The sequence below is a fragment of the Falco punctatus genome, assembly GCF_963210335.1.
Source record: "Falco punctatus genome assembly, chromosome: 11".
Taxonomy (NCBI): domain Eukaryota; kingdom Metazoa; phylum Chordata; class Aves; order Falconiformes; family Falconidae; genus Falco; species Falco punctatus.
Window position 1 is genome coordinate 5,600,029 of NC_137591.1, and position 22,989 is coordinate 5,623,017.

General features: G+C 46.6%; 1 protein-coding gene across 1 annotated transcript; it reads left to right on the top strand.

Annotated features, from left to right (window-relative positions):
• Positions 1-7: 7 nt before the first annotated feature.
• C8B (complement C8 beta chain) lies at positions 8-18,179 on the top strand (the record flags this gene model as incomplete). The annotated part of the gene is made up of 12 exons (XM_080407697.1): positions 8-144; positions 1,696-1,870; positions 2,939-3,080; positions 4,019-4,160; positions 6,342-6,474; positions 7,336-7,533; positions 9,657-9,897; positions 11,987-12,115; positions 12,877-13,040; positions 15,156-15,309; positions 16,545-16,613; positions 18,019-18,179. The coding sequence occupies 12 exons, from the start codon at positions 8-10 to the stop codon at positions 18,168-18,170; spliced, it is 1,836 nt and encodes a 611-aa protein (XP_080263823.1). The 3' UTR covers positions 18,171-18,179.
• Positions 18,180-22,989: the final 4,810 nt, after the last annotated feature.

The following is a 22,989-nucleotide window of genomic DNA, read 5'->3' on the forward strand; positions in this document are numbered from 1 at the left end:
AGACGGAATGGGAGCAGCGGTGGTTTCGAGTCGCCGGCGGTACCTTGGAGCCACGAGCGCAGCATGCACCACGTTCGCTCCGTGCCCCGCCACACTGCTGCTGCTTTATGCCGTACTCGGCATCCCGACCGCTCGTGGCTTCGGGTAAGTGAATGTTTCTGAAGCCATGTCCATGGGGTGATATGATAAAGAGTGAAAATCAGTCCAGGCTCTCTGCTTTCACGTTGTATGGCACATAATTGCTGTCTCGAGCGATTTGTGTATTTGTAATGAATAGCGAAAGACATTGTTCTGAAGTTAACGTAGTGCAATGTGTCTGCCTTGAGAGAAGTAATCCTGTTTGATAAATCTGAGACGACAAATCGCCACGGTCGTGTTGTAATGCGGAGTTCTGTTTGCAACATGCAGCCTCCTCCCGTGCAGGCTGCCTGACAGTGTGCTGCAGGGACGGGGTCTGGCTTTCTCCGAGTACCTACATGGCAGGAATCCGGCTGGTAGTTGTTTCTTTCTCTGCTAGCTTAATAGATTTTGCTCTTTTAGAGGAGTGCAGTCAATCAGTGACTATAATCTTTCCAATCTAACTACATTTTTCCACTGTTCTCTGAACTTCGAGCTCTGATTTCATGCCTCAGTGAGCTGATGAGTTTTTGTAATTCCTTTATTCCATGTGAATTTTAATATGCAGTAATGGGAGCCCCTTGCCAGGCACTAAATCATACTTAAAGCTTCAGCTGATGCTGTTCCTTGTCTTGGTGGAAGATTTGGGAACACTGCTGTGGTAGTTTACTTGTCGAAGTGGGTATGAAGACACTAATTGTCAACGTTTTACTGAAGCTTCCCACTTAGATGAGATGCTGCAAGGATACATTTGTCTGGGGTGAGGATTGAATCAGAAATACCGAATCCACCGAAAGAGTGGGCAGCATTTTAGCTGTGCATCGTGGAAGCCTTGGAGACAGTTGTCACATGAGGGGGTGAAAGCTGGGGTGAAGAGTAAAAGCTCACACTTGGGCTTTGGGTTGATTACTGGGATGAATGGGATTAATGGGTTTATGACTCTATTGTGAACCAAGAGCAGTGTCTAGGCCTAATGGGTTTGGCCGGCTTAAGAAAGAATCGGCTGCTCGGCAAAGGGAGGTGCTTAAACCTGGTTTTCAGAAGTGCTGAGTGCACGCCAGCCTTTGGCAGTGCAGCTGGTGTTTGTCACGGAGGTGTCCAACCTTGGGGCTGCTCGGCGTGTAGGACGGCGAGGTACCAAAGTGCTGCCCGTGCAGCGAGCGGCCGGGAGCGCTGGGACGAGGGCAGCAGCTAACCGACGGTGCAGATTTTGCCACTGGCCACTTGGCCAGGTGGTTTGGTAGGGCTTGCACAGCCCGAGTTGAAGCCCAGGCTGGTGGCACGTGGGCTGTTTCCCATGCTGGCGGGTCAGACGTGTCCTGCAGCCAGCCCTCCCGAGTCCTCTGAGGACTTGCTCTCGTCGTGGTGCTGTAGAGGACTGATCTGCTCTTGGGCATTGAAGAGCTGGTCAGTTTTCATACAGGATCAATGCCAGTGGGAAACAAGTTCTGAAATCTAGAGGTCGCATGGAAGATTTGATGAGGTCTAACAAGTGTTTATTCTCTTTGGCATGTAGTTTTGCCCAGGTATGGGCCAGGTTGCTCTGTCCTCACAGCTTGGTGGTTTCACACCCTGAAGCTCTCGTGTTGTTGACTGCAGTGGTGAAAAGGAGCCCCTCACCCTCGGTGGCGCCACCGGGAGCGTGGCCGGCAGCAGGCATCCCCGCTCCATCAGCAGCCTGCCGCAGCCCCGCGACTGCGCGCTCTCCACCTGGTCCTCCTGGAGCCGGTGCGATCCCTGCCAGAAGAAAAGGGTGAGTGCTTGTGGTCTAGGTGGGAGTCCCGGGAAACCGGGAGGCAGGGCCTCCTCCGAGACCTGTCTGTGGGGTTGGGCACAAACAGCGGGGAGCTGCCGAGGAAAGCCTTGCACAGGTGAGACTGTGGGCTTTGGCTTTCAGGTGGCTTTTAGTTCTTCAGCTCACCACCCCCAGTGCCTCCAGTGCTTTCCAGGCTCACTGTCCTGAGAAGGTGTAAGCCCAGGCTGGTGAAAGCACAGGCAGGAAGCCCAGGCTTTGCAGGGACTTGCCAACACGCTCCGCTTCTTCCAGCATCAGTCGAGGCACCGTCCCCACTAATGGTCCCTCGTGGGACCTGGAGACACTCGGTGCCTCTCAGGATTAAGATGCTTTTTCTTCTCTGCCAGTGAGCATTTTCTATCTGAGAAGCCCCATCAAATGGAAGTAATGATCCCAGCAGCATAGCGAGCAAAATCCCCATTGCTAGGGGGACCGCTGCTAACGAGTTGGAGAAGCTGTTCCAAGGCTTTAGCGGGAATAACCAGTGATGGGAGTTGGGAGGAGTGAAGCTTCGTATCAAAGAGTTAATCTTAAAAGCTGGGAAAAAAACGGAGGGCTAACATATTGGATGGAGTAATTGACTGCTTCACAGCAGTGTTGTGGGCGGAAAAAAATCCCTAATGATACAGAGGGCCAAGTAAATACACTGACAGAAAATAACAGGGGATGTCGTTACCAGCGCTAATTGAAAGAGAGGAGATGTAACTGAATCCTTCCTTACTCTTGCAAATGCCTGCACTACCCTGTCAGGCTCATTTAAACAAACTGTCAAAGAAAAGCAAACTTTTCTTCATCCCTTCCAATCCTCAGTCCTTCCTCAGTAAAATTAAAACTGTTACAGATCAGAAACCTTTGAAATGAGGCACGTTATTAGCATCCTGCTTCTTTGCTGACACTTTTTTTTCTTTAATATGACAGTGCTCTTTAGATCAGATCTCCCCGACACAAAGTTTGTTTTTTTAACTAGGGAAGCGTAAAATTCACAATTTCTGTACACTTGAGTCAATATTTTTTATTTCATCACAGTACAGATTTGCCCGCCTGGAACAACCTTCTCAGTTCAATGGAGATCCCTGTGATTACCCTGACAAAGAAACCGAGGACTGTGTTACAAACAATCCTTGCAGGAATAAAGTTAGATGTGAAGGTTTTGTGTGTGCAGTCACAGGTAAGGACTTGGGGAGGGAGATGTGGTGGTGCTGGGGTGGCACCTCTGGCACCACTATGCTGAACTTCCTGCTTCTACAAGAGTTTTCTGGGCCAAGGAGATGTCAGGATTTGAGCCGGGTCCATCCATGCTTGTGTTGTGCTTGCATCAGTGATTGTGAGCGAGCCTGTTGGCCAACACCTGTCAGTATAAAGCATGTCTTTAAAATTTCCAAATAGGAAACTAAACCCCGATTTTATCAGTAAAATCTGGAGCAGAAGCGGATCTGACAGCAACAGGAGATGCACTGGGCATCCTCAAGACATGCCCGGGAGCACAGCAGGTTATGATGGCATTTCCCTCCATCCCCATCAATGACTAATTAGTCGGGGACACTGTGAGCGGAGTGGGGAAGCAAGGCAGTGGTCAGCTGTATCCAAAATTTGATCAGCCTCTGCTTTGCATCTGCCCCCTGGCAGTGGAGAGGAAGGTATGCAGGGAGCAGGGCGTGGGGCAGAGGGGAGCTCAGCACCCGAGATGGGGCAAAGGGGAGCGAGGCTGATCTCTGGCTGCCAGGCTACTGTTCTGGTGAGGCTGAAAAACAACTCGGTAATTACAGTCGTGGGAAGGGGGGGGGGAATACTGCCATAGACAAGATCTGCTGAACAGTCTCCAGCATGTTTGTTTTATCAAAACTGAAAAGTTCTATCAACTAAAAATTCTGTTCTTTTTCATACTTTTAATTATGGTGGGGAGGTTTCTAGGTTGAACAAAGAATTTTAAGATTATGAAAGTTTTGAGCAAAACTGAGCAGATGGAGGTTGGTGATCCATGCAGACAGAGAAGAAATCTTTTCCAGCTAGATTTGAGCCATACGTTACAGTCTTTTATTTTGTTTCTAGACTCGGAGTCAGGGAGTGTGTAACAGTTTTATGAGTAATTTACACCTTGCGTCCTAGGGAGATGCATTACACGGAGGCTGCTCTGTAATGGGGATGATGACTGTGGGGACCAGTCAGATGAAAAAAACTGCAAAGAAGTGTTTAAAAAATGTCACCAGAAGATGGAGCAATACTGGGGAATAGAGAATCTGGCGAAAGGGTGAGTCAGTGACCTTCATGAGATGTTTTCTTAAGGATAAGAATGATCTTATGTGGCTTCAGACATGAACATAGAACACAGCAAGGCTGTCCCAGTGGCTATATCCAGGAGCTGTTAGGATCCAGCAGCCTTTGGAGTGCTGGTCCACATCCTGGTGGGAAAAGCCTTATTGACTCCGTGAGTCTCTCAGGGAGAGACAATGTGAGCAGAAGTCCCCGGTGTTCCCAGGAGTGCTTGTGCACCCTGCGGAGAGCGTCAGCTGAGCTTGCAGATGTGTCCTGCGAGAGCCTGCGCGTGCTCTTTGCATTGCCAGAACTTGGTGAGTGAAGAGGGAAGTGTCGATGCCAAACATTTCTCTAATGTCTGCAGGTACTTGCACTTAAATCAGTCAGTGGGAGATTTTCAGTAATCCAGTTATTTTGTGCGGAGGTAAGTAAAGTTAGACTTTGGCCGTATTCAGTCTGTGGGGAGCAGGAATGTCCGAGCAGGAATGTCCTAGCCTTTGGGAACCGAGACACTGCTTCAAGCTGGGCTTTTGAAAGAAAAGCAAAGGAAGGTTTGTTAAAATCTGAGGATAATGTTATATCATTCTTTATAGAGGGACTTAAATCAGCATCTTGGTTTGTCTAAAATCTGAACCCGACTGTGGATTGGTATTTTTGCACAGTATATTGGTTTTGGGAGGGGTCAGCACTTCTTAGTTTTCTTCCACAGCAGTGACAGATAGTGGAATGTGTGTCCTTTGCATGAGTGGGGTAAGATTAGCCTGCGTGCTAGCAAACTCCAACTTTGTGGGGATTAAAATCCATGTCTGAATTGATACAATTTTTGCAGGCTAACGATGTGGCAACTTTCTGTAAGATCAGACTGTGTGAAAAGAGTTTTTCTCATTCTGCAGAAAAAATAGATGCTTTTTACATTAAAAAAGGAAAAGAAAAAAAATCATACAGCAGGGAAAAAATTATCATTTCCTCCTTATTCTCTAGAGATACGGCTGCCACACATGTCATTGCTAACGCTTTGTACTTCTGAGTTTAATCAAAATTAAAAATAATGTTGGACAATTAAAAGAACATGCTTCTCATCTCTTTGAAGCTACAATTGCTCAGTAATTTGCTTTTAGTGGACTTCCCTTCTTTTCAGAGCTGTTCTAAAATTTAGTTAATTTTAGATATCTGTTCTAAAATACAAGTTAGTATTTTACAGCTTCAGAGTCATTATCGTGCATCCCCAAAATTAGGAGAGGCAGATCTAACAGAGAGCTGGGGCACTAACAGGACATGACATGGTCTATTAGCAATTTATCTCTTTTTTTTGGTGAAGTTTGATCTAATGACTCTTGTTACAATTTGAGTATGAGTTTGTGGAGGTGAGTGCCATGTCCTCAGCTGTGTGCCTTGAGGGTGATGCGAGGGTGTCTTGACAGTTAGCAACAGATGGGGTTTTACTGCAACAGATCCCACCAGCAGCAATAGGAAGAGCAAACGATGGGATTTAATCACCTCATCAAAAAAGACTGCAGTGCTACATCCTTTCTTAGAGCAGACAGGTTAAGATTACTGTCTATCATCCACTAAAATCAAGGGAAAATTTCCCAGTAATTTCAAGGAGTAGTTGAACAATTGCTTGAGTACCTTTATTTTTGTTCCCTGAAAATCTGTACTCTCGTCTGCTGACCTCGGGAGGTTCCTTGACCAACCTGGTATGACCGATAAACCAGAACAAAGAAATACGAATGAAAAATTAGTCTGAACTGATCCCATGGGTTGGCAAACCTGTCTTTGAAGATCCTGCTGGGTACCGCTGCCCTACAGTGGGCATTTGGGGATGCTTGGGCTGGGCAGCCTGGTGGGTCAGGGGTTTGGCTGGTCCAGCTGGTTCTGCTCTTCCATGTGGAGTTACAGTAGAGGCTATCAAAGGTGCCGGTGCTGGTGGCAGTAGTGCTGTGCTATGATTCATAGCTGAGTGGTGAAAATTGCCCTTCATATCCATCCAACTGTCAAAATTCAACTGTCTTTTGCTTTCTTGTTAATCAGTTAGGTTTTTCTGCAGCAGCTGGGTTGGTCAGGCAGCAAAAGGCATTGATGCTTACCTCTAAATGGATGCATCAGCCAAGGCATTTGATGCTTACCTCTAAATTGATGATAATCATAATAATTTGCTGTTATGCTTCCTATACAGGTTAAATATCTTCACAAACAACTTGGAAGGATTAGTTCTTGATCACAGGTACTATGCTGGCGGATGTTCTCCCCATTATATCATGGACACGCGATTCAGAAAGCCATACAATGTAGAAAGCTATACACCAGAGGTACGTGCCAGGTTTGTCTGCAAGTAAATGTAGGTACGTATATTCCAACAAATGCAGCGTGCAATTCTGATAAAGCTTCGTTACTAAATCATTTTAGAAAAAATGGTGAAATCTGTGAGACCAAATGGGACAAGACTGAATTTAGCCCTACTTCTAGAACATCATCATACCCCACGCACTCTGTGAAGTTGGGCACATCCCCTGAAAGTATCCATGTGCACTGGAATAGATGGCAATGTTTCCTTGGACCTTGTCATTGCAAAACCAGAGCCTAACCTTCCCGGTGCCATCTGTCCAGGAGGGCCCAAGAGCCACTCGGTGGGCACTGGGAGGTTAATTTTAGATGGAATTGTAGAGTGCCTGGAGACCCAGGCTGGGAAGGCTGTCCTTGTGCAACCGCCTAGGATTTAGCAGTGCACCACGTGCTTTGTGTGAAAGCTTACTTCCGTGGTGCATCAAAGCTGTATTTCAAATATTATATATTTGACCTTAATGCTTTTGATGACATAGCATGGTATTTTGGAGTGTTGCCCACTAGGAAACCTTTTCCTTTTAGAATTCATTCTTTAAATGGTGCCTGTGTTTAAGTTTTCACCTTCTTTGCATAAGATTGACATATTAAGTAAAAGCCTGAGGTCTTTGCAGTGTGGAGGAGATAGTAGCTTTCCTGCTGCTGTAAATCAAGTATTCTTGCAGCCCCAGTGTTAATAATAATAGTGCTTTGCAATTATACAAAGCTTTTCGTCTTCAAAGTGCAAGTATTAATTCACAAGTACATTTGTATCTGTATTGCTTCCCCACGCTTCAGGTATACGATCACTATGCAGGAAATCAGACGTGTTGTTTTTGCTTTCCGTTTAGACCAAAGGCAAATATGAATTTACAATGACTGAATATGACTCCTACTCAAATTATGAAAGCAGTGTCCTGAAGGCAAAAGCTTCGCAGTCGAGCTTCAGCTTTGGTATAAAAATACCAGGAGTGTTTGAACTTGGTTACAATTCAAATGACAACAGGTTCAAGAAGTTCATTCAAAGGATGAAAAGATTTTCTTCAACTGTAAGCGCTGCTCTACTTAATTCCCTGCTGACGTGTTACCTCTGTGTGTGTGTGTGTGTATCGGTGTGATCCTCACCATCAGGTCAGCAGCCATGACTAGGATAAATGAAATCTTTCCCCCTGATTGGATTTTGCCATTTGCATCGATCGAGTGTTAACTAAGGCCATTACACCTTCATTTGTGTTTACAGCATCCAGGAGCTCTTCATTGTTGGCCGGGGCCCGGACTGCCCAGCCTCCCCCACCCGCCCCAGCTGAGCGCAGTCTGTCCAGTGTCCTGCTGGCCGTCCGCGTTTGGGCTTTTGTAGTGAAGTCACTTAAAAAAATGAAACCAAGAAGCCGGTTCAAATGGCCTCCCCTCCATCCAGTGAACCTGCTAGTGTGAGAGGTACAAGTGGCACTCCTAACAGGCTGTGCATGCTGCGCCCCAGCCGGGGAGGTGCTGAGCACCTTGCCCTGCCAGCCGTTGAAAAGCTGTTCCCACCGCTGCCACCGCAGTCTGGTGGGAGGTGCCTGGGTGCAGCCAGCACAGCGACTCCTCCAAGGGAACCTGCACAGGTGGAGCTGGGGCTTAGCTAACGAACCAGGGAGCCCCCAGTTCCCTCTGCCCTACGGGTGGCTCACAGTGACTCCCCAGCACAGAAATCTGGGGTGAAAGAAGGGCAGATGGGATTTCCGCAGTTCCAGGAATTTCTCCACCAGTACGCACAGCCCAGGAACTGGTCTGCAGTGGGGACGGCTGCTGCCTGTGCAGTGTCACCTCACACGTGGGGGCCGTCCCTCCTGTCGGGGGGTTCAGCAAGGCAGGGGCTGTCACCACGGTAAATGACAATGCAGCCAAGCTGTTCAACAGTAGGGCAGCCTTGGCAGTAGCATGGAGCAGAACGTGCTAGCCGGCCTTCCGAGGGTTTAATTCTAGACTAGCACAGGCCGGTTTACTGCGGCCAGTGTGATCTATCTGCTGAGCACATCATTCACCAGATCAGGACACACGCACCACGAAATACGGATGGCACAATCACTCCCAGCCTCATCTGCGGAGATTTGGTCACAGCTGTGATCTGATGCACACTTCAGGCTGGCTGGAGATGCTTTAATCTATAACTCCTAGGACTGCTTTATGAGGTTCAATCTGAGGTAGTGTGCACCATCATTTGATTTCTTTTTTTCATCTGTTACTGCTGTAAACAAAGCTAGCTCTTGTCAGAGGTTTAATAGCATCACTGATCTGTCTCTCCCCTCGGTATGCAGTGCGCTCAGGAACAGCAGAGTATTTATTCCTTGTTGCTATTAAACTTGCATTTGCTTCCTGCAAAGAGGCATTTCCCATGACAAGACCAGAGGTATTTGAGAAGCATTTGCAATAGATATCCAGAAAGAAATGCAATACTAAGTCTTGGATTTTATTATTTAAGCTACAGAGTTCTATACTGAACCCCGCCATGTGCTTGTCCTGCTGGGCCAGACAACTGGACACTAAATCCTTTGAACATGACAAAAGACCTGTTCTGTTCCTGACTTTTATGCCAGAAAGGGGAGATACTATATTTATCCGTGTACACATGTATCTACACAGAGACGTATAAATGCGTGTGTGTGTGTGTGTGCATTTTCTTCTTTCCTTTCAGTTTTGTTAATGGCATATTGTGTGGAATATAAATATTAATACGGATCAACCAGAGACTTACCATTTCACATATAAATCATCATGATTTCAGATGTCAGAATTTTTCAGGAGGGAGCTTGTGAGAAACAAAGGCTGGTCAACATTATTAAGGGTAGAGCAGTCTCATGGGGTGCTGCTTGTGTCCTTGGAGCCTGGGGATGTCGGAGCAGAGCCTGGAGCCTGCTTTTCCCCATGTCCCAGTCATGGCCTGAGCCAGCACCCAGCCTGTAATGGGTGGCTCTCCCTCTTCCTTCCTCCCTCTGTAATACCAGTCAGAATCCCGATGCTCAGAAACTAAAATTTTTGGTTTTGCTAAATTAAAAGATTTCCAGTTGAAACTGTTAAATTGAGAAATCCTGAGCAGAGTTAATTATTTAATAGCAAATAGCTGCACATTGCACGGGAGCGACATCCCTCACCCCTTCTGGATTCCCTTGTGTCTCTGCATTTCGTGTAGTCCAGCAAGTTCATTCACGCCCGCTCTGAGCTGGCTGTTGCTGTTTATAAGCTGAAGCCCCGAGCCCTGATGCTGCATTACGAGTTCCTGCAGAGACTCCATCAGCTCCCGTCAGAGTACAGCTACGGGGAGTACAGGGAGCTCTACAGGGACTACGGGACCCATTACATCACGGAGGCTACCGTCGGTGGCACCTACGAGTATACTTTGGTTGTGAACAGCGACGAGCTGCGAAAGGCAGGTATGTGCATGTGACGGTGGTGCCAAAGCTTTAGGGCCAGCTTTTCGGGGGGGGAGAAACCCCTCTGCGGGCACCCAGTGATGGTTCAGGTCTGAGGTCTGACGAGAGAGGTGGTAGAAGAAGGAGTCAGCAACATCTCGGAGAAAGCCTGCGGGAGGCAGGGGAATAGAAGTGCTCTCTGGCAGTGACTGAAGAGCCTGGTTTTCAAAGCATGCTCGGCATCGTGAGCTTCATCTAGCTCTCAAGCTGTGGGTGCTGCCAGTTCACAAAAAAGGGCCCTGTAGCAACTATTTCAGATGACATGTTTTGGAGGCTGACAACATGCTGAGATGAATGAGAAGCATGTAGCATAATGCTTTTGTTAGCTTTGAAAACCTTTACCTACGTTCTTTTTCCATTGCCTTTCAAATGACAGTTTTGAAACACCTTTAGCCTCAAGAGCTTTTCCAGCGTGTAGGAAACAGTAAATAATTTGCTGGGTGACTCTTGTGCCTGACATCGCTCTTGCTCTTTGACTCTGGCTTCCTTTTTTGCGAGAAATGATGATTGTTGTGTAGGCTAGAGCGAGCCGTGTGACATTAATCAATAGCTGCACTCTCTTATTTATTCATTGGCATGGGAGTGAGTAACTGCCTTCACTGTCTATTTGTGAAAGCATTTAGTGGACTCTGCTCGGTGTGACGCTCAGTCTGTTTGCTCTTCTGCTGGTCTAGGAAGTTGCTTATCCTGTAGTCAGATGCAGCCCGGAGGGACAGCATTTAGATTCAGATATTCAAAACATTAGCACTGCCCAATTTCTCAGCTGTTGGTGTGGGTCCATCACAAGCCACGTTTGCTTGAGCTATTACATATTATTTTTTGCATCAGAACGCTGCCTGTCGGTGTCTGCTGACCTAGACCAGGATTCTGCAGTAGTACCAGTGTTTTCACGCTGGCCCCAGTGCTGAGCTGGGCTGTACGTTCTCACTGGGGTTTGGTAGGTCCAGTCTGAGAATGCAGGCTTTTTCCTTCAAGTCCATCATCATGTTTGTACTGTTTGTGCTGGAAATCAAGGCTGCTTTTGCAGATCTGGTATCACACGCCATGTCACATGGTTGGTGCTTGCACTGCTCACACATACAACCCAACATGCTGGATGTGCCTGTGGTTCACAATTCCATACTTTCTGTGGGAAAGACGGCAGGACAGCGGTCTGGGTTGTGCTGTACAAGGGATGTCACAAAACAGTGGCTCCTGCCTGCAGGTGCTTGTGGACTGTGAACGTTAACAGGGGCCATCATGTGTCAACCCAGAACTCAGTGCGTCCTCTCTGCTGATCAGGTGTATGAGGAGAGCGTAAGAACAGTCATAAAGTGGTACCTGTGTTGTGAGCTCATGTAAACACTTGTGTCTTCAAGACAGGAGTTTAGTTTAAAACTTAGAGAATTCTGGGAAATGTGGGACATTACAACACCAAAAAAACAGAGAAAGAAAAGAGATACCTGAGTGTTGTATCTGGCGTTTCACAATCATAACCGCTTGAATATTCTTGTCAGGACAGCAAGGAGTTTGGAGAAGGACTTTTGGAAAGAACATGTAAAGGATTTGCAAATTCTTACATGCGAGGGAAAAAAAAATATACTAGAGCTTCATGGAGAAACTTCCATGAAAAAAAATTAAGGCTTTTCTGGCAGCAAAGAATTGGAGATGTGAGCTAGCAAAAGGAAGGAAAGCTACGATTACTCTTACAGTGCCTGGCTCCTGATGATGGGGATGGGTGGCGAGTATTCCTTTGTCAAGGACATGTGGCATTTAAGTCACAGGCCAGGCTCCCACCCATTGCAGCTCTGCATAACCCACTACAGCTGAGCTGGTGATTAATAGCCTCCTCTTCCAGCATTTTCCTTGCATTTGCACTCAGTTTCGGAGTTCTATAAAATGTAGAGATTTCATTTCATTTCATATAGATCTGTTAAATATCCCCAAAAAAGCTTCTTCATCTCATCTCCTTTTTTCCCAAAGGAAAAATATTTATTAACTCCCATTTTCTGTGTATGTGGATAGAAAACAGTTGTATTAAAACACTACAATGTTTTGGTGTATATTTAAGGTTATTCGCTGAGTGATGTCCAGAAGTGCGCACAGCACGGCTTTAACATTGGTGCAAATATTGATGGTGTCTATCTGAAGCTTGGAATGACTGAAGCTGGCTGTAAATCCCTTTTGAAAGAGATTGGAGGTAAGCATGAAACACTTCTGCCATTTAATTTCTAGCCTTTGTCGTAGCAAAAAGAAGATTTTGTGGTCTCGCCTGCCTGAAATATTTCCTCACTCCCTTGCAGCTGCTTTTGGGACCGCTAGGTAACCCCAGGCAAGCTTAACAGAGGTGTAGATATCTCAAAGCTTGGGTTTTGGCAAGTTTTTCTTGGCTGGTTAGAGAAGAAATACCGGCTCGGGGTCCCAGGGAAAAGCAGGGACAGATAAGCCGTTACCCACCAGGCTGGTGCTGTGTTACCAATCCACCCACCTCTCAGCAGAGGAGCCCAACGCTCCCCTTTTTGCACCCAAAAAAGCCCAAGTGGGGAAAGCAGGGAGGGAAGGGTGTGTGGGAGCCTCAGGGGCCGTGCGGGAAGCTGGGGCTGTTGCAGTGGGAGGAGGGCACACCTGAAGGTATGCAGAGGAGAACAGGCAATATTCATGGTGGTGAGGAGCACCTGTGGAAGGGCCTGCGAGCTTGTAGCCACAGAGGAGAAATGTAGGGGAGAGGTAGAGGGTGCATGAGAGGAGGATGGGGGTGTTGCCGCAAGGGAACAGGAGGGACACAGGACACACAGCGTAGGAAGCCAGGCGTCAGGTGTGACACACTTGTGGCCTTTTGCCTTTGCCCTCTCAGTGGGGTGGGTCATATACAGGGGTGTTCTGGGTTAGCTTATAGCCCCACTGCAATCCCCAAAGAGATACCTGAGCAGAGTTAGCCACTTTCTGAATGCATTTTTGCAGACAGCACCTCCAAAAAACAGTATGTGGAAGATTTCATCGCCCTTGTACGTGGCGGAGCGAGCGAACACATCACCGCGCTGGCTTACAAAGCCCTGCCAACGGCCGCACTCATGCAGGAGTGGGGAGATGCTGTACAGTACAACCCTGAAATCATAACGTTAAAGGTACTGTATCCTTCGCTTCATGCAGCCTCACGTAGCTGAGCACCTTGGAGAAGTCTGTGTTTAAATAAACAGGATTTAAAGAAAAACAAAACACACCGGGGAAATTCCTAGGGTAAATAATTGACCTGTATTGTACAGCACAGTTTCGCTAAGACTGGGTTTTCAGAAAATCAAAGGTGTGATGCATTAAAAAGGTGTGGTTGGCAGTACAAGAAGCTTTAACCCTTGCCACTTGGCTGTGCAGATGTGATCTCTTGCTGCCTATCAAGCAGATCAGATGATCCGCCTTCTGTTTTACCAAGGTATCACTTACCAAAAATGTATCCAGCAGCATGTAAGTTAGAAGTGAGCAGAAATATGTAGCAATTCTGCCTCATCGTTTTTAATATCAAAGTAAGTTCACTCTGAGTGAATAGTACAAAGGTGCAAGAGGACATCCTTTTAAACAGGGGTTTGGACTGGTAGTAGTGGAAGTTGATTTTATTATTGTATAATTGGTTTTAATTATAAAATTTTACGCAAAAATATTTCGATTTGTAAAAGGTGTTTGTTTCTCATTGAAAATTCTGACTTTTTAGTTAAAAAAAAAAAAAAAAAAAAAAAAGGGGGTGAATTCTAAAACGTGTGAAGCAAACCAAAACCCATTAATTTGGGAATATAGCCAGTGCCTGTCCGGCGCTCGGTGCAGTGGGGGCAGCTTTCCCAAGCCTCTGGTGCACTGAGGATTGACCTGGGCAGGAGACGACAGGAACTCAACCCTCCGTGCTAGATCCCACGTACAGAAAATTCTCCCACAAGAAATGGTGATGTTCTTTGTCTCACCTGGCATCAGTGGCCAGGCTGCCCAGTGAAAAACCCCAGACAGTGTAATTTGGATTTGGTATCTATAATCCTTCATTTCCATACCAATATCCCTGTGGGGCTTGAAGATCAAAAGTACCAGCAGAGTGTGACTAAATGTCAGCCCAAGAATGCTTAGTTAGGGAAAACTAAAGCAAATCAGTTCATAAATCATCGGCTGAAGGGACTTGGCAGGTCACTCCTAGTGTATTTTCTCATTTGTATGATCTGAATTCAAAAAGCAAAGTATGGATCACAGATAATTGATGAAGAGTGGATGTACAGCAGTGGGAAATGAGCAATTTTTGTTTCATTGAAACATTCTTCTGTTTCTTGTAGCTTGAGCCTGTGAGGGCAGCGGGGTGCTCCTTCATGCTTACTGGCATCTCTAGAGCAAGGATGGGAATTTGGGATGGATCCTCGGATGGCATGTGCCAGCGTTGTCCCACTGGCATTAGTGGGTGACTGGCAGTATTGAGACCACACTTTAACTTCCTCTTGTGTTCAGGAAAAAAATTAACGAGTGGGTCAAAGTCTCCTTGGTCCCTGCTGCATGTCCGCCGTGTTGTGCCCCCACTTACCTCCTCCCACCGCCCCCCTCTGCCGATGCAGATCACAGTCCTCTCTCTTCTGAAGGCAGTGGAAACCCTTACCTGGGCTTCACACAGAGAGAAATCGCCCTTGAAATGCAGTAGTAGTGGAAGTTGATTTTTTTGTTGTATAATTGGTTTTAATTACAAAATTTAATTTTAGGCAAAAATCTTTCTGTTTTGCCTATTTGCACCGTTGCACGGTGAAAGTGCAAATTGGAACGGCCATGACCATGTGCCTCCGGCTGTGCTGTGTAGAAGGAATGGAGGAGATTTTTGGGGGTGCATTTTTGGGGGTATCTTTTTTAAATCCGAGTAAGAGAGCACTCAGGAAAGGTAAGTTTGAGCAAATTTGATCTAAAAATATCGATATCATGGACATGGATGAGGAAGGATTTAATGAACCTTCTGTGAAGCTTTGCCCATTTGTCAACTAATGGTAGGGCTGTTGTATTGTGTTGTGCGTTTACAACTGCTTTGGTGGTGTAAACCTAGGGGAGGATCCCTGTAAGTATTCCTGACATCCCTGACGTGTTCTCCATGAGGTTTAAGGAAATACCAATTGGAAATCTGGAGCCTGTACCGCAAAGCCTTAATTTCCCTCTCCAGCTGTGCCGCCACCGACCCTGCGATGCTCGCACCATCCTGAACTTGCAGTCGAGTGCGGTTTCTTCCCTCCCTTTAGGCAGAGCCGCTGTATCAGCTAGTGACTCCGGCTGACTTCGCCAATGCAATCACAATAAAAGAAAACCTGCGACGGGCTCTGGAGGAATTTCAGCTGGAGACCAGTTCTTGTCGCTGTGCCCCGTGCCATGGCAATGGCATCCCCTTTTTGCAAGGTAGAAGGATTTTGCACCTCTCCTTTACCCTATAAGAGAAATGTGCTTGGGATTCGTGGGGAGTGAGGAATCTCGGCGCATAATCTGCTCTTTAGTTTCTCCTGTAATTTCTTTTTCAGGTAATTAATTTATTTTGCTCTAAGTTGGTCTATTTGTAGAGTGCCACTGGTAAGTAAAGGCAGTAAAGTCAAGGGATGTGTCTTTTTAATGGGAGTGACCATCTGTATCAGTTTTGTGGAAGAATTTGTTCCTTCTCAATTATGCATTAAAAAAAAAAAAAACAACTTGACATCTTTAAGCCTCCTCCTTTGCTTTCAAGATTGCTTCCATCCTCCTGGAGAAGCGACTACTGCCTCAGCATTAATTAGTGTTTGTAAAAGTGTTCTGAAGATGAAAAGCACCATATAAGTGCCAAGCACAGTTATCACCGTCACCTCCCCTCATTTCTAATAGAAGCTGTCCTTTGTAAGCAGGCTGTGATTTAAAAATGAAGGGGGAAAATCATCAAATTGAATGAAAACTGCACTGCCTAAACAGAGATATGTGAGGTGACGAGAGCTTCTAACAAAGGGACTATTTTGTCAAGTGCCTAATTCCAATCTGCATCTGCAGAAATCCTGATGAGAAACGTTATCTTCTAAATGTATCTAATGCAGAAATGATTGCTTCAGGTACCAGCTAGTTGATTGTAGCACTTAAAGGATTTGTCTGACGATTACCCTTGTTTAAATAACTTTTTAGGAGCTGAGTCAGGTTAGCGTTTCATTTAGGATCTCCTCAACAAGAGGTTTCAAGGGGCCGTTTGTTTTCCTGGGTGGGAGCCATCCTGCAGGATCCTGCCATGGGATGCGCACCGCAGTCAGAGCAAGTTACGGGGACTTTGGCCCAGGTCCCAGCTGGGACGCTCCTGTCCCGGGTTTGCTCCCTTCAGCTCTCCCAGGATAGCTCCTTCGGAGAGGAGCAGGGGGCTGCGTGGTGCCCCGTGCTGGCTCGCTGCGCCGGCGTAGCTGCGGCTGAATGAGGTGCAGCCGCAGGAGCAAACGGCCGGGGAGGCGAGAGGGGCGGCAGCGCGGCCACAGCTCCCCTGCCTTGCGGCTCTTCTGTGCTTTCACCGTCGGAGAGAAATTCTGACGGTTCACCCTTCCTCGCTGAAGATGAAGTACTGAAAAGAAATGGGTGTCTGCAGGGAGATGTGACGTGAAGTCTCTAAACCCACCGTCTCTGCTTACTTTCAGGAACCGAGTGTGAATGCTTGTGTCCCCTGGGCTACAGTGGCACTGCCTGCCAGGGCAGCGGGAGGGGAGGTAAGAGGTTCCCCAGGCCTGGGGCAGGCCCAGCTGTGGTCAGGAGTGCCCGGGGATGGCGGCGGATGGACGGGCAGCAGTGCCCAGTGCTGGCTGTCCCCAGTCTGCCCGGCACAAGGGGTCAGGGTCCTGCAGAGGTGACAGACAGACTGTGCCTGCCCTCTTCTACATTTCGTTGCACTCGGGAAAAGGTGGCTTTACTTCAGCAGTTCAAAGCTGCATAAACATGCCTCGCGATTGTATTATAATACAAAGTCCTGCTTAATTTACAATCCATGACGAGCCTCAGGTCTTCTCCATCAGCTCTGTTTCCTAAGTTTTTCCCTTTGATACAGCCAGTGTGATGCAAACTGTTTTCCCCCAGATATGCTACCATGCATTTTAATCTTAAAATCTGATTATGTTGTTTTGAAGCATTTACTAATGCTTCTTGGTCACTTTGTATCGCTGCTTTCTCCTGACTGATGTTCTTAACTCCTTCCAGTTTAGGATGATCTGTGAATTTAATCATTTTGTTTACTTCTTCCAGCTCATTAATTTAGATGCTGAATAATGCCAGATCTCAGGCACTCAGAGCTCTGGCACCATCCCACAATTTGATGCACTGCGTTTATCACTGGGCTTTGTTTACAGTCTTTTATCCAGTTCTTATTCTGCATGACTGTGTCCTAACTAAACCAGGCTGAAATACATTTTAAGCCAAGATTTCACTCAGAAGGGGATCAATTTTGTAGGTGTTCCTTAGGAAGTCCGTGGAGCCTTAAACTGTGGAGTCACTTACACCTTGTTCCAGTCTGCTTACCACACGTGTAATCGCATCCAATCCTCCCAGAGACTCACATCCATCCACTTGTCAACATGCAACTGCCTTTCTCACTCCCCTTCCCTCCTTTTAGGTATTGCCTCCACGTGTAGCTCCATGATGCTCAGGATTTTGAGTTCATATCACTCATGTGTTCAGGGTCCAGAAGAAACAGTGTAATAGGAAAAGCAATGGATGGAAAGCTGAATATTTAAGCTGGTTTTCATTGAAGACGAACATGCTAACGTTTCCCCTCGCACCTCAAGATGTGGCTGACACAAGTTTAGTTACTGTTTTTCTTACCTAGGCTTGGACTAAGTGAGAGAGAGAAGCGTCCTACAAGCAAATTTAAAACTAATTGATATTTTTTCCCTTGTCCTTGCTGCAGAAAGTGTAGTTTGGACAAACACCAGCAATGCTGAACAGAGAATGAACATCTTTGAAACAATCATTTGTTGTTAATGAGTCAACGACATTGTTAGTGGTGTGGACAGGGGCAGAGCTGTTTGTGTTTAAATGAGATTCAGGGAAGCTGACAGCTCTTCCCATGGAAAGAACTGCTTTATTCTGACAGTCCTTTCTGGCTTTGGGTTTTTTTTCCAGATGCTGCTATTAATGGAAACTGGGGTTGCTGGGCCAGCTGGTCTCCCTGTTCAGGAGGTCAACGAACAAGGAGACGACAGTGCAACAACCCTCTCCCACAAAACGGTGGTTCGTCGTGCTCAGGACCAGATACTGAGTCAGCTGCTTGCTAGAGGGAATCATTAAGAACTTACACAAAACTGCTGAGTGGTTTGCAGACTGAGTGGGAAGATGTCAGCTGACTGGCTGCTGAGCTGGCCTCGCTCTGCTGATGGGTCTCATCCAGGGGCGCGGAAGTTGGAAACATTTCAGGAGACGCTGGGAGCTGGGTGTGTGTTATGAATCACACCTTCAGCCACGCTTTGCAGTTGTCCCATGGGATTGAATGTGCTTACTGTTCTTAATATTTTGACTTTTCTCTGTCTTTATTGCAATGGGCTAACCGAGACAAGCTTTATCTCCAGCCTTATTTGATAGCTGCATGATTTTAAATTTTACTGTTCCATTGAGATAAGAAAAGACTGTTTGATCTTACATGCACCAGAATGTGCGCTAATACGTGGCTTCTGTGAAGACAGCTGTGTCATGTGGAGCAAAATACAGTGTATTAAAGTCTAAATCACAATGAGCACAATAGTATCTAATGTGACATTTAAAGCTGCTCTGCCTCACTACCCAGTTTCCCAATTTATCCTAGTTAACGTAAATTGTCGTATCGTCGTTGTATTAGAAACTGTCTTGAAGGAGTAAAAACCAAATTGTGAAGAACAGTCTGTGACACCAAAGTGTTTGTAGGCTATATAGTGGTTTTACTGCTTCCTCCGGGGTGTTTCTGAAGTAGAACTGATACGTCGAGAGTGTTAGATACATCCTGCTGTGCTCAGATGCACCGATGCTCTGGTTCCTTGGGAAGGGGGGGGAAGGACACAGGGATGCTACTGGGACGGGGAGCTGGAAAGAAGTTGCTGTGCCTTGTGTTGCTTGGGGCTGTTGGAAGGCAGGAGAGATGGCTGCACTTGCAGGAGAGGCTGTACCTGGACTAGGGGCTGCCACTCCGGGACGCCAGGACCCTCTGCTGGAGCGGGATGAGCAGCCAGCTTTTCTGCCGTGGGCAGGATGAATGGAATGTTTTGGAACAAATGTCTTTGCACATCCCCTGAAATCTTCCACCCTTAGTAGTTGCCTCTGGCCCAAACAGGCTCTGGTTGATCGGGTTGATCCCGCGAGAGGCTGGATTTCGGCAGCTGCATTGCTAGTCCACTCTGGTTAGGACATCTGAGATGGAGAGTGTTTGCTATGGATAGAGCCAAAGCAAAGTGAATGGTTTGCACTTTGTTACTGTTCCTGGAGCCAGGTCAAACAAATGAGGAACTTGTAATACTGTGCCCTGTTTCATGACTGACCTGAGCCTGGAGCGTTCCAGGAACCTGCCTCCTGCCGTTTTGTTGGTGGTTAATGATTTTTGCAAAGGCATTGGTGGCACAATAACTTTGCTCCAGAAAATGATTCCGCCAGTGCAAAGTTGTTTGTAAGTGTTTTAAGTCTTCTAACATATCTGCAAGGTCAAACACTCTTCCGAGGGTTTTTAGACATGCTGGTGATGATGGGTTGGTATCACCAGTTTCTCTCCTTTCAGACTGGCACTGTCTAAATGTAATTCTTACAAGAACAGCTCAGGCTCTCTGACATCTGAACAATGGAACATGCATTTAGTTGTAGCCCTCATGCCGCCTCCACACTTATTGACAAGGTTTCTGTGACAGCTTTAAGAAAGGAAGAGCACGTTGCATATGTAAAAGAAGAGTGCTCTGTGCTCATTATGGGCTTCGTAATTGAGCTGCCAACCCAAAACATTTCCGTTAACCACTGCGTAACTGTGATATCTTTTGTGTGATGGAAATTTGCCAAGAGGTTCATTTCAGATCATGGTCAAAGAGGTCACTGCTTAGACCAGGTATGATCTTCAAAGCTTTTTAAAGGGACACGGTGGAAGCTCTTCAGCAGAGGACCCTGCTCATGGTTCATGGGTGCCTGTGAGGACATGTACTGGTGCAGATCCCTGCCCTTCTTGAGAAGCATCAATGTAATCTGGTTAAGGAACTTTCTCAGGTGAGTTGAGTGGCTTTTGTAGATTTAACCACCTTTCCTGATCACCAAGCTGGACTAAGCACTCTGACGTAGCCCTAGCATCTGTCCACTGCTGTGGTGAGCAGAGCCAACTGGAGCAACCTGAGCTGGGACTGCTGTTCCCGGAATTGAAAAGCCCAGATTTCGTGAAGTGGCAGTGCCTGGGTTTGGCTATTTCAGAGGTTTTTTGGAGGAAGAGAGGAGAGATTTGGCAGTCTTCAAGATCAGCAGGATAGTCAACTGACATATGATTTAAGTAGTGGTTGAACATTGAGCCTATCGGCTTAGAAGCCTCACATAAAGGACATAACTTTATCTTGTCCTTGCGATTTTGTGCTTTGATTCAACTAATGATTTATTATGACCTAGAGGGTAATAAAAAATACTATGCTGAAGCTTTTATTGTTTCATTTTGATACACATTAAATTTTGGTACTGTCTTTTACTGGTGTTTCTAACATCCACGTTCGGTGTAAGTTCAGATTAATGGCCCACGTATGAAAACTTGGAAAGGCTGCGGGCAGGCTGCGTGCGTGCTCAGCACAGGCTGGGTGGCTCTAGCCCATTTCTCCGGTTAAGACACTTGTCTCAATGGGCTGTTTCACAAGCAGTTTGCTTGTGGAAAAAAAAGAAAGAAACTGGGTGAACGTGGAGAAGCTGGATTTTCTTCACCCTCCTGCTTGGAGATGTTGCTGCTGTGACGTGTGCTGGATGCAGTCAGAACAGCTTGGGAAGCTCCCAAAGGGCATTTTAGGTAAGTTGTAATTGTCACATCCAGCTTTCCCAGGACAAAACCAACTTGACTCTTGCAGCCCCTAACATCTCCATCAGAGGCGGGTAAGTCAGACTGGTTTCCAGCCTGGATTTGCTTGTTCCCTGTCTTTTGACATCACACAGACACTTCACATTTACCTGTGAGGGTGGAGCGTGGTCTAGGCTGTGGCTGGGGACTTGCAAACCACGCGGTAGCCATAGTACTGCTAAATCGCTGTACCATGCTCCTGTTTCTCCTGCAATCAGACGAGTATAGTTGTTCCTCCCCAGGTTCTCTCCCAGATGGAGAGATTTTGCTGAAAGCAGCCCAGCAAGTCCATGCAGAGGAGTCAGTTCCCACATCTCCAACTCCTAATCCTTCTACCTTGATGGCTGAAGAACCCAGTGAGGACCAAAGATTGCAGGTCAGATGATGCCTGCAGATTTGTCTTGCTTTTATAACCTATTTTCACACGCCTCTGCTTCTGTAAATCAACAAAGCTAGAGATGAAGATAGTAGTTATTACCATTATGAGCATACATTTTTTACTTATTTGTAATGTGAGTCTGCTGTGGTGGACACGACAGAGCAGCACAAGAAATGCCAGTCCCTCCCCAAACTGTCCAGAATCCGGCGTTTCTTTTGTTTCAGGTTTTTCTGTGGTAGGATTAAATGTTTTCTATCTTCCCGTGCTTCTGCATTACACTGTGTAAAAAGGAAGGCAAAAATTTTGGAGCTGCTCCTCTCCTGCTGGGGAATTTTTGCCTGCTCTAAAGTGGCAGGCTCGGAGGGATGCAGGCGTCAGGGTAGTTGGCGTGACATTGACCCCGAGGTGGAAAACAGCTCTGTCTCAAGCACTGCCCTTATCTGCTCCTCTGTTAGCTGGTTATCTGGAGCCTGCACCTTGCAACCTCAGGTGTATTGTCATCAATCACTGGCATTTTTCTGTTGCATACCAGTTCCTCTCTGCCCTTCCTTTGTTAATAACCCCGTTTGCCTATATCCATAAAAATATCTGATTGTGATACCATTTATCCAAAGCACCATACATCCATCATGCACTTATGAGTGAGATAAACAAGGTCTCCTGGGAAATATGCCGCAAGAAATATATAGGATAAATAACTATATCAAATGTATGTCAGTGCGCAAGAGGGGAAAATCCATTCATTAAACCCAGGGTGGAACTGCAGTGGTTTATTGTACCCTCTAAGCTTTTAGTTTAAGTAAGAAACGTACATTTTTGCTGCTTATCTCATCTAGCACAACTCTCATGCTGGCCACTTCAGCATGAGATATATTAGCTTCTTTGACTGGCATTGTAAATGTGTAATTGCTCATAATCTTTTCTCTTTTTTTCTTCCCCCCAGACCTTACAGGCAGTTTTTCCCTTTCTTTTGACTTCAGCTTGCTGCTCCCAAGTTTCAGCCACGTAGATGGATGCGGCGGGGGACTGGAGTGGGAGGAGAGGGGCTGCTGCCGAGCCGCTTTGGCGTTTGGAGGGAACCCCTGGGATTGTGTTCCATTGCCCTGGGCAGCGAGGTGAACGATGAGAACAAACAACTGCAGGTAAATTTCTGCTCTTATTTATATGTGCTTCGTGGTAGTATTTCATACGCAGTTTCTTTAATCACTCAGATTTATTCTTTTTTTTTGCGGTTCTCCAGCCTGTCGTCTGGCCTTCCAGAAGCGGCTGTAGAAGCCAAGGGTGCAGGTCACCCTCCCGCAAGCCCCATCCCTCCCCAGCCTCCAAGGCACCAGATCTTTCTGTTCATTGATTTCTTCCCTCTGGTCACAAAAGAGGCGTGCTCGGCTCTAACTGGGGTGGCTTTACGCTTGTTTACTCCCAGGCCTTTCCGCGAAGCCGAAGGAGTGGGTGTAGAGCTGAGAATCACCTGGGAGCCAAACTGGTCCTTGGGGTAAAGGCACCCCAACACCAAACTATTGATAAATCCACTGATGGGAAAACTGGTTCTGACCATCCGTTTCACATTCCACTGGGATGCCTAATTCATGCCGATGTATGGGTGCTCCGTGCTGCTGCATTTTCTCAACATAGAAGGCATCAGATTCAGGCCCTGGGGAGCAAATTTATCTCTAGGTGAATATCC